An 11,471-nucleotide genomic window follows, 5' to 3' on the forward strand; every position below is an offset into this window, starting at 1 on the left:
CCTGATGCATTGTTGGGTTTGGGGCGCTGGTCTGATCGCGTTGGGTCACTCACAGTCGTCTGGTCTGGGGCACCCTTTTGTGTTGACACAGGACAGCGCGTGGCTGTCGGATGCTCGTGCCGCCCATTGCTGTCACGCGGAAAAACCGCCACCGGGCACCTTTTCTCTCGGTGGCCGGAACTGGTTGCAGTATCGCACATTTGATACATACTTTTTGCCATTTGTGCGCAAGGTAGCAGCAGACATGTCTCCCCTCTCGCTTGGCTCTGCGTTATAGAGGACAGTTGTGCGCCAACGTTTTAGCCGTTTGTGGCAACGTCACTGTTTGATTGATCCTCACCAGCACTGGGTGCTCACCTCTTTTCATGCCTGCCGGTGGCCTCTTTGTTATTCGATGCAAAGCAAAGCCGCGGAGCGTTGGCAACGAGCGCCAGCTACACGCCCCTTCTCGGCCTTGAGCACCGCCCTCGCGTCACGCGAGCAGCACCGCCGTCATGCCGCGGGAAGTGCGCATTGGTCCCGACCCTGAGGTCATTGGCACCGAAGGACAAATCGATGGTCAGTACACTTAAAAACACACACACACACACACCAAAAAAAAAAAACCGATTACTGGGTTCCGTCCATGCCTTGGGTGGCACAGTTCTGCCTCCACGCCTTTCCTGCGCTGAACTCGACACGTGCTAACTTTCTTCCTCTCCCTCTTCTCGCCCTGGCCTCTCTGCTGCTTTGCAGACATGGTCATGGCGCTGATTGAGCACGCCAACGATGCCGTTGTTTCTGTTCGCCAGGTAGGTGCTCTCAAACTGCGGTTTGCCTTGGACCTCTTGACTTGTTAATACATGCCGATGCTCACCCGCCAATAAACCGCAGACCTTTCAAAGCTCCCTCAAGGACATTGGTCGCCAGCAGCCCTTGCTCCTGCTCAGCTCCTGTGAAACATACCTGCACAAGCATCAAAAGGTTTGTCTTGGCCTGCTTTTCGTCATGGTGCCTTTCTTGGTCGGCGATGCATTTGCACTCACATTGATGGGGCTTGGTATGATGTGCTGCCGCTCTTGACGCGGCACAGCTGGAGATGGGGCACCGCATCTTTTTGATCCAGCTCATGCAGGCTATTGTCGGTGAAATGGGTGATCGGTAAGATGAGCTGCGCCTGCCTGTGCTTTCTCCCTTGCAACTCGCGTCCGCGTGGAGTGCAATTTCCAAGCTTGCATGTCGCTCTATCTGACCATTCGAATCCCGCAGCATGCCGCCTCTCCTGGCTCAGCGTCTTGTGCGTTTGGCAGCGCACGAAATGACCGTGAAGCAAGAGGTGGGCGCGCATACCCCTTTTCGTTCATCCAGCCAACCCAGTTTGCTTGTCGTTGCCCACCTGCTGGGGGCCTTCCAGGCCGGCGATCACACTGGGTTGTTTTCATTTTCGGGCGCTTGGCATTTTCTATATGGCCTCTCACCGGTGCAACTCATTGTCCGGGGCTCGACAGATCATTCCCGAGTGGCAAAGCGCAGCATCAGGCCTTCTCGTAGCCTGTGGTAACGTCTATGGCGACATTGTGCTGCAAACGCTCAAGGACATGTACCAGCCCGGCGTTGTACCACACTATTTTGTGCTCAAGACGCTCGGCGACTTTGCCGTCTCCAACTATGTTGCGGTGGTACCCTCTTTGTCTGAGCTTATCGGTCGCAGTCTGCCGATGCTGGGCATGATCAAACACGACAATATGCGATGGGTCTTTGCTTTTGCATTTGCCAAGTTTGCCGAAGCCATTCTCAACTATCTGGCAAACATGGACCGGGCCACCGACAAAAGCATCACCATTGACCGGTTTTCCGAATCCATGTTCAGCGCTTTTGAAGTCTTCTTCAAAGTGTGGCTCAACTCGCGAGAGGCCAAGGTACCCCATGCCCTGCCCTGCCCACCTGGCTCTGCCTCCTTGCTCCTTCATGTTTGGCCTTGACACTGATACTTGAGGACCATTGGGCTCACCCAGCCTTTGGGTGTGGCTGTATTTGTGTATGTGCGGAAACTATTGTGTTTTGCCTTTTGTGCCTCTGATGGTCTCAGCTTCGCCTGCAAGTGGTCGAGGCATTGGGTGTCATGTCCCACGTGCTGTCGCGCGATAAGCTGGAGTCACTGACACCGCGTCTGATTCCGGGCATGATCAACCTGTACAAAAAGTTCACGAGCGACATGTTGCCGCTGACCAAGGTTTGTCCCGTGGCCTCCCCTCAACCCTCGCGCGCAGGCTTTTCTCCATTTGCTACAGAACTGTCCATGCATACGCCGTTGAACTTAGCTCCATCTCACTGCCTGGTGTGGTTTGAACCAAACTATGTGGTGAAAGGGCCTGTGCACCGTTCTGGACGCCTGCACGCGCGGAGGTGACACCATGCTGGAGCCTCAGCTTGAGTTCATGCTCAACAGCTTGTATCCGCTGCTCCAATACCCGCCCTCCTTCCAAGATCAAGCGGGCATGCGCAACTACAACGAGTTGCTCCGCTGCTTTGAGAAGCTCTGTAACGCCTTTTCCGATCGCCTGTACGTATTTTGATAAAGCTTGTGCTTCGCTCACAAAAAGGGTCAGAAAGCAATCAAAGCGCGTGTATCGTGTACCACGTGGTGAGCGTTTGATAGGAGTGCACTTCACCGACCTCTTGTTTGCAGGCTTGCCTTTATGTTCATCAAGCTCGAACAACCAGAAGAGCGCAGTCGCGTGGGTGCACTACTTGTGTTCAAGCACCTCATCAATGCGTGTGGTGAGATACGCCAAACAAACGTCCACATCCCTTTTATTTTCTGCCCTTGCCCGCACTGTCTGCTTTCACCCTAACCAACCTCGTCTCTTCCCACTCTTACACAGATGAAAATTTGCGCGACAAGCGGGAGCTAATTGTGACCGGACTCAAGCCTTTGCTTGAGGATCAATCGCTCAAGGTGGGGGCTGAATCCGCTGTTGGCCCGTCCCTCACCAACTCCTCCTCGTAGCCTTTGTATTGTAAACTTGTGAGCAACTGGTACACTAACACGCTCTTCTGGCAGGTTCGACAAACACTGGCTCAAGTGATCATTGCCATGGGCCATCATGACTACCTGCACCTGGAGGGTGGCCAAACGCTGCTCAAGTTTATCGTCCGCCAGTGCGCGCTGGTTGAGGTAGGCACGCGCTCTTGGTGTCCACCACGTGGGTTGCAGCCATGCATCACAATAGCGAGCAAATTTGATGCTGGCACGCTCTCAACCAATGCTTTGCCGGTCGAGCAGGAGGTCGATGACATTAACAGCCCCAAGAAACGCGCTGGCCCAGAAGACGTCACCGTGCCACAGCTTCGTGCCATGTGCGACAGCATTCTGTTCATGGCCACCAAGACAATTTCATGCATGGAGCTGGTGCGTCACCCCTACCCTGGCCTTGTCCGCAGCTTGTCGTGACAGTGTTTTGTCGCATCGACTTGACTACGCCATGTCGTGCATTAGGTGCTTTGGCCGTTTCTTTTTGAGTTTTTGGTGCCCTTTGAATATACCGAGGCCGTGCCTACTTTGTGCAAATGCTTGACCCACTTGGCCGACAAGTTTAGCGAAGCAGAAAGTGACAACTATGACATTGACTTTGAGGCCAATGTTAATCTGCCCCGCCCACAGGAAATTCTAGCTCGCTGTGTGGTCTTGCTCCACGATGCCAAGTACCGCCGGCGCGGCTGGGAGCTGCTTCGTCTCCTTCAGGCCATTTCCGTCAACCTGCACGAGGAGGTTGAGGTATGTGACTCACTCGAGCCTGCTGCAGTCTCGGCTCTGTGACTGACGTCTCTGGGATCGCACATTGCTGCCATATGTCTATTAGGAGCTATGGGATGAGGTCATTCCCAAAATGATTGCATATTTGGATTTGCACCTGGAGGGCGAGGAAGAATGGAAGCCCGATGCCTGGGAGGATTTGCTTCTCAAGTTTTTATCTCGCTCTCTCGATGCCATCAACGAGGAGGAATGGATTCTCGAGGTAAGAGCTTATTTGCCAGTCAACCCCACGTCAAGCTTTGCGCATGGGTGGGCCATTCACTTTGATCGATCAACTCGCGTGATACCCACCTTAGGTGGGCCGTGCGCTGGGCCGACATTACGTGCTCTATCCTGGAGATGCCAACGCGCGCAGCATGCTATCCAAATGTTTGGGCGTGGTTTTGCGCAAGTCGGCCAAGAAGGACTTTATCGAAACGCACTTGGATAAGGTCTTTCTCTCTGTGGACCACAACAGCCAGGTCGAGCGTGAGGGCTGTGCCAAGGGCATTGGATTTGCCGCTTCATCCCACCTGGACATTGTTATTGAGCGCCTGCAAGCGCTTCAAAAGCAGGAAATGGTTCGCAAATCGACCGGATTCTTGGGCATGATGAAGGACAAGAGCGAATCGGATGTCAACCGCATCAAGGCAACTTTGATGTTGACCTACGGTTACGTCACCTTCTATGCCCCGCCCCAGCTCATTACCTCCCGTATTGAAGTCAACATCCTCGCCACCATCATGCCTCACTTTGCCAACCCCCGCGAGCGACTGGTCAAGGAGAACTTGATCCGCTGTGTGGAGCTCATTGGCAAGAGTTTGCATGATGATCACCTGAACAAGGAGCAAAAGTTTGTCATGCACCGTCGCCAGGAGGTGCTGGACCATATGGAAAAGTACATGCAAGCAGAGCCCTTGAGTGGTGTCACGACCCGCACCCGACAGCTTTGCATTGAAGCCTGCTCCACGCTCGTCCAGCTTGAGCCTAAGCTGTCGGATGAGCAGCTGCACCAGCTGCTGCAAATTGCCATGTCCTGTGTCTTTGATGCCGCACTCGCGCCAGAGGACAATAAAGAACAGATGGAGTTGCACCGCGATGCGCGACGCAGTATTGACGAGCTGCTCTCCATTGTGGTGGCGAAAGACTGCACCGCCATCAGTTTGCAGAATCGGTTCAACCAGATTCAGCCCTGGCTGACGTCGGCGACCGACCATCAACGAGAATGGGTGGCCGACCACTACTATCACATGTTGCAGGCTCTTTACTCGGAAATTCGCAAGCATTGCAAAGCCGGCGAGCAAAAACCACCCTTTGACGGCTTGGGCAAGTTCTTGGCCGACCTCGTCCCGCGCTGCGCCGACCCTGTGCTCGCCGTGCGCCAGAATGCTCTTCGTTCCGTACAGGCAAGTGACGTTTCTTTTATTTTACTTTGATCTCAAAATCCCAATCAAGCAAAAGTGACTTGAACATGAACCCCTCGTTTCAAGTTGCACGTGCAATTGCACTTGGATTCGACCGACTGACGCAACTCAAATTCATTTTGTCCTTTACGGGGTGTGACAGGTCTTGCTTCGCGTGCAGCAGGCGCTGGCCGGCGAGCTGGACGAAGAGGACCGCATGATTGATGTACGACACTGCCCTGCTGCATCATCTTGATTGAAACACTGTGCAGACAGGGCCAAGGCAGAGAAGGGAATTCTGGGTCTCTGGGCATGCCGAGTGTGCATCAGAGAGATTGACCGGCTTGTGCACGTGTTGATGACTATTGCAGGCTCTGGATCAGCTCATCGAGCGCGCCGAGGATGGAGAGGCGCAAAGCCTCTTTTCTGTTGTCAACGACTTGGCCAAGGTCGGTGTCACACAGCGTCGTGCTGTCAGTGGGCTGTGGCACGTCCCTGACCCCAACTGTGTGTGATCGTGGCTTTATGACAGGTGCTAGCGCGCAAGGTGGCTGAGACTGAGCTCTTGGGCTTTCTTTATCCTCTTCTCGAGGGTCTTCTGGACCGCCAGTGTGATAGCGCTGACGGTTCCTGCGTGGTCATCAACGGCATCTTCCGTCTACGTGGGGCTGAACTGGAGAATGAGACAGATGCCATTATCGATGCCCTCCATGCCAAGGTACGCCCACATTTGTCGCCGTACATCCTGCTTGCCTTGTCATCTCGTTTTCGTCCTGTCCTTTTTCCATCATTGCAACATTCTTGTGCCTTCCTACTTTTGAAATGGGGACGAGCCCTATCATTTAATCTGGTTTGTATTGTTCTGACTTTGTCTCGACCCAACCTGCAAATATCGGCATAGATGGCGATGGTGTCACAGGAGCGAACGCACACGGGTATTCTGCGTGCCATTCGAACACTGGCCACCCACCACCTGGAGCTGGTGACCAAAAAGTTGCTTGCGTGCGATCTGCCTTACCCTGAGCACGTGGTGGCCACCTGGCACACTTTGGCCGGAGACGCTACCTTGGTCGAGCAGATCATGAAGGGTACGGCCTTGCGTGGCTGCATGTGAGCTCTGCTTCACCATAGCCTCGTTGACGTCATCTCATGGGTCTTTCAATCTTTGGGCATGCCTTGTTCTTGATGCTTGGGCCGACAGACCTGATGGCCATGCTGAACACGGCGCAACCGTACGATGCCAAGGACAAGTTTCAGCTCGATCGACACGCCACACAGCCGCCCATGAAGGCCATGTGCGGCTTGAAGGAGATTTTATCGGTGGAAGAAACAGGGCCTTTGACCAAGCAGTACTACGCTGAACTTCTGACGGTTCTGCTCTGCCGTATCACCTGTTCTGTGAACCTCAAGGCTAGCAAGGTGAGGTGATGCGATGTTCTTCTCGAGCTGGCTGGACTACCAGAATAGTTCTCGTGTCGACGATGCGCGGCCCATCAACCTTGCCGAGCACCACCATCTCACGCCCTGTCGACTCGGTGGCTGTTGACGTGAATAGGGACTGTCACCGGGCAAAGATGCCGTTGACGGGCTGCGGAATTTTGTGGACCGCAGTGAAAGCACTTACATTCGCGAAGCTCTCGAAGCCGAGGATGTCGATGGCTGGGAAATGTTTATGAACGAGACAGAGATGACTGAGGTGTGTTGAAGAGCAAGCAGACGCAGGTGGACGTACAGCGGGCCTTTGCTCCACAGCGCACCTGTAGGAAAGCACGACAGCTGCAAATGCCATCCTGGTGAATCTAACGTACACATGCATGGTTGTGCATTTGTTGCTTGAATGCAGGCGATCATGATTGTGGTCAAGGCCATTTGCGAGAGCAACCCTGAAGCGGTGCCGCTGCTCGTGGCATCCTTTGACCCCGTGCTGAAGAAGGTGTATGACATGCAGCGCATTGCTGGCGCCGCAGTTTACGCTGAGATTATCAATCAGCAGTGCGCTGGTCACACAAACCTCATCAACAAGCTCAAGAACGGTCTGCTCAGCAAGCTCGTTGATACAAATCATGGTATGCATTTTTAGAATAGCGTGTAGAGACGCCGAGCTTTTGTGGCTTTTGATGGGATGGAGCGCACGGCTCATGGGTTGCGATGTGATATCTTGTAGTGGTGCGCATGCTGTGTATCCGAGGCTTGGGCAATGTGTCCTCACTGCCGGAGAATCATTTGCGCAAGCATTCGACTACGGTTCTCTCGGCCATGATGAATGGCATGGACGATCGCAACGACCCCAACGATGACATTACACTCGAGGCGATGCGCGGTCTGAGCAAAATTTTTGCCAAGGTATGTCTGTGTTCGTGCGCGCGGGGGTGTGCTTGCGTGCAATGGAGCCCTTAACTTTGGAAGTTGGCTCCTGTCTGCGCGATGCACCCTTCCATTTCTCATGTCTTTTTTATCCTTTTCTTTTGTTATAGGTGGAAGAGGATGCCATTCGAGCAATTTTGATCAACATCTCACTTCGGATACGGCCTTGCTTTGACAACGTAAGGCTCAGAGATGTGATCGTTTGGGTCCGCCTGGGCTTTGGTCGCTCACCAATTTGTGTGGTTGCATAGCCCAAGCCCAATGTTCGAGGCGCGGCAATGGAGTTGTTTGGCAACTTGGCGCGTTTTGGGGATGGACCATCCAAGGTTCCCTTCCTTGAGCAGGTCAGCATGCAGGCCTCATTCTTGCTCATTCGCGTTGGGGGCCTGCATGGCCATCGTCAAGGTGATCAAGGCCTGTGTAACTGAGCCTGTCTCGGCCTTGGCGTGCTTGTGTCGTCTAGATTCATTCCAACATCATCACGTTTCTCATGCACGTGGAAGACGATTCCGTGGAGATTCAGGTCGTATTTGAAAAGCATGGCTTGGAATGCAATCTTTTTGGATGCGCTTGTTTGCCGTGTTCGACGCCCTCGGCGGAACGGTGTCATGATTTGTTGTGCGCAGACTGACGTTTGGGTTGCTGGACTATAGGTGGTCGTGCGCGCCGCTCTCAAGAAGCTAGCGCCGCTGCTGGATTCGCCGGAGCTTGTCGAGTGAGTTGACGGGAGGGGGATATCCATTTCTGAAGCTGCGATATGCTGTTGCTGACCTAGTGCAATGCATGTACAGGTGCTTTGATGACCATTTCAAGGAGGGTCGCACATTCCATTATGGCGAGCTGCTGAACGACTTGTCCAAGCTTTTTGTAGGTTTTCGTGCTGAGTTGCTTGCACCAAGCATGTCGCCTTCCCCCAGTGGCATGGCACTGACATAACTGCTGACGGATTGTTGCAGATCAAACTCTTTCCAGACAAGATTGGATTTTACACCATGACGGCAGTCAATTTTTTCCGATGTGACTGGCAGCCCAAGCTGCGCGCCAATGCCGTCATGCTGATTGGGTTCTTGCTGGGCAACCTGCCCGACGATCACCGAGGCGAGATCACCAAGGAGCATGTGTGCGGCGGTATGTCCACTTGAGCAAGCGCATTGGACTGGGTAGAACCGCATGACTTGGCTCATTGGACTTCACCCCTTTTGCGCTGGGCCTGGCTGATATAGAAATGATTCGGCTGTTGCGTGATCCCAACCCGCAAGTGCGCCAGCGCACAGCCGAGGCCATGAGTTTCATGTGGGAATATTAGTAAATTTTGTTCTTTCTTTTTTAGGCCTGAGGCAGGTTTTCTCGTCTTCCTTCTCTTTGCACAAAGCCGGCAACGGTAGCGCGCTCACGCCTTTTTGAGCGCTGTATTTGGCCGCCTTTTCTTTATCTTGTCTGTGTGAGTGTGCGTGTGTAATTTCGGCCTTTTTCATCTTGTATTCACGCGTCAGTCGCTCTCTTCCCTTGCTTAAGAGCCGTGTCACATCTGATGCTCGCTCGCTCCCTTTCTCTTCTCCCATGCGCGCCCCTATTTGAGCTGACTGGCCTTGCTGGCGCCGTGCAATGATGCCAACATCATTTTGAAACCAAGAAACCAAAAAAAAATTAAAAAATTCAACACAAACACAAAAATGTCTGCATTGTCAGCTTGAGCAGGTTATTACATGCGTTGTGCATGCCTGAACGCATTTTTGCTTTTGTGCCTTCGATCGGATGAACGGACAGTTGGCAATGGGTGCGGCCGTGTTTGATAGCACGCTCGTTGTTTAAGCATCACATGTGGGGACGACAGGTGGGGCGATCTCGTATGGGATATCAGCTAGCTCCGCCACCGGCCCCTGCTTCTGGACGGCAGAATGCGAAGAAGCAGGACGACGTCCCAGAACGACAGCCGGCCGTGCGGCCGTGTGATGTCATGCCTGCTAGGGGTGTTGGCGCTGGCTGTTGTCGGTGTCGAGCCTCTGGCTTGGCCTACGACTGCATTCCTGCCGTCGCAAGTGACCGCCACAAGAACAACTCGCGAGTTGCTTGTCATTGATGAACCACATCGACTGGCTGGGTACCATGGCTTTGTCCGAGATACTCGCAACAGTCAACTGCCCCTGCCCCATGGCGGCGTGGTAGTGCGTAGCTGGCAGCAGCCCGAGTATGTGACGGCGCCCATCATCACCGATGGGTGCATTGCCACGGACCGCGGGCTCACATACAATGCATCTGTGCTGGTGGCCAATACGAGGTGGCACCGGCGCGATGCTGCCCCCTTGTCTCAGGTCGCGCTGCAGTTTCACGAACACGAATGCACGCTCTTCAACTTTGCCATCGTCTGGGGCGAAGAGTTTCAGCACTTTATGCTGGAGGTGCTACCTCGCATCGCCAGCGTTTGGTCGCTCATTCAGGACACGCCTCGCGCGTGCCTGGTTCTAAACAGCGGGCCCGGCGCTCGCATTCTGCACGAATTGCTAGGTGTGCCAGCCGAGCGCATCGTCGTTGCACATGCCAATAGCGTACATTGTGGCGCCCAAATCGTTTTCCCGGACTTTGAACAGCAGCGCAAGATTGGCTTGCTACCGCCCGAGGCCTATCGTCCCATACAACCCCTCATCAGTGCCTGGCTGGACTCTCACCGGTCCACGAGCGCCAACATGACCGAACCCCACCAGGTGCCCCATCTCTTGCTGTACCTGCGGCGGGCTGCAGGCACTGACCGAGCCGTGCAGGTTGAGCAGGAGCAGGCGCTGTTGGCACAAATTGAGGCTCGAATGCGGCCCGGATATCAACTCGAGGTGTGGGAACCAGAGGGGCCGCATGGTTGGCACGTTGATGGACCCCTTTTCGGCCAAGCGGCGTTGGTGTTCGGCCCCCACGGTGGGGCCTTTGCCAACCTGCCCTTTGCTCCACGAGCAACCCGAGTGTTGGAGTTTATCGCTGCGCGACACTCCGAGCCCCAACTCCCTCCGGCCGTGCCCAAGCTGGACATTCGCCCATGCTACTGGTCCATGGCTACGGCTCTGGGCCAGGAGTACTGGCAGAGCGAGCCGTTGAAATTTGATTTCTCCCAGCCTGACATGCTTGTGAACGTGACCGACATTTTGAACAGCATGGAGCTAATGGGCTTTCTTGCTTGAACCTGCATCCCAGCTTCACAAGTACATTGCCCAAGGATGGATGTTCGAAGGGGCCTTGCCAAAGGCTCCCACCCAATTCACTTTAAATGTATTTATCACTTTAGCATCCAGTCGTCGCATCATTTCCAATGCCCCCTTGATGAGTTGATTTTTATTTAGAACAGCAACAGAGTAACACCGGGAAAGGCACTCGCCTTCTCTAGCATGAGACTCTGTGTTGTCAATTTGTGCCACGGTGGGCATTGGGCTGATCATACGGGGCGCGCAGCGCCTTGACCTTCAAAAGTTAAAGGAGCCAGGCATTCTAGAATAATGAGGCATACGGTATGTGGCCAAGCTTTGGCGGCTGAGAGCCATGTTCTTCAACGGCGCAAGCAAAGTAAGTGCAAAGAGGCTTCGTTCTTGCTGGCTATAGAGTATTTGATGGCATCAAAGGCCGAGCGCCAGTGCATGACGACGGCGAGCTTGAAGATTCTGATGACGAAAAATGACAGTCAAGCGTCTGAATGAGCATTCCTTGATTGTCAAAGCATGCAGGGTAGTTTATGCCAGGGTCACCTTCCCATCATGCGTCGGCTGACCTGAACAAAGCTGGCGTAGTTCAAGCCGGGAAGCGGGCTTGCAATGGTTGCCACGAGGTGAAGGTGTCCGGAAGAAGGCTAAGGGTGCAAAAGCCCATGATAAACCATGAGTGGCGGCGAGCAGCACCTGCACGGTGGCGGCGAGATCAAGATCGTACATTATGCTCAATTTGACCGATGG

General features: G+C 54.0%; 2 protein-coding genes across 2 annotated transcripts; both read left to right on the top strand.

Annotated features, from left to right (window-relative positions):
- Window positions 1-494: 494 nt before the first annotated feature.
- MONBRDRAFT_31461 (uncharacterized protein) lies at window positions 495-9,191 on the top strand (the record flags this gene model as incomplete). The annotated part of the gene is made up of 30 exons (XM_001743587.1): window positions 495-558; window positions 736-791; window positions 874-963; window positions 1,073-1,140; window positions 1,249-1,315; window positions 1,488-1,898; window positions 2,069-2,212; window positions 2,349-2,542; window positions 2,669-2,760; window positions 2,865-2,938; window positions 3,044-3,157; window positions 3,197-3,391; window positions 3,479-3,757; window positions 3,843-3,998; window positions 4,093-5,175; window positions 5,342-5,404; window positions 5,550-5,627; window positions 5,711-5,896; window positions 6,080-6,266; window positions 6,380-6,597; window positions 6,734-6,874; window positions 7,022-7,244; window positions 7,343-7,521; window positions 7,653-7,721; window positions 7,794-7,886; window positions 8,006-8,065; window positions 8,196-8,257; window positions 8,334-8,409; window positions 8,499-8,670; window positions 8,766-9,191. The coding sequence occupies 30 exons, from the start codon at window positions 495-497 to the stop codon at window positions 8,846-8,848; spliced, it is 4,977 nt and encodes a 1,658-aa protein (XP_001743639.1). The 3' UTR covers window positions 8,849-9,191.
- Window positions 9,192-9,494: 303 nt separating this feature from the next.
- Window positions 9,495-10,709, top strand: MONBRDRAFT_23412 (uncharacterized protein; the record flags this gene model as incomplete). Its single annotated transcript, XM_001743588.1, has 1 exon — window positions 9,495-10,709. The coding sequence occupies one exon, from the start codon at window positions 9,495-9,497 to the stop codon at window positions 10,707-10,709; it is 1,215 nt and encodes a 404-aa protein (XP_001743640.1).
- Window positions 10,710-11,471: the final 762 nt, after the last annotated feature.

This window comes from Monosiga brevicollis, genomic scaffold (genome assembly GCF_000002865.3).
Source record: "Monosiga brevicollis MX1 MONBRscaffold_4 genomic scaffold, whole genome shotgun sequence".
Classification (NCBI taxonomy): domain Eukaryota; class Choanoflagellata; order Craspedida; family Salpingoecidae; genus Monosiga; species Monosiga brevicollis.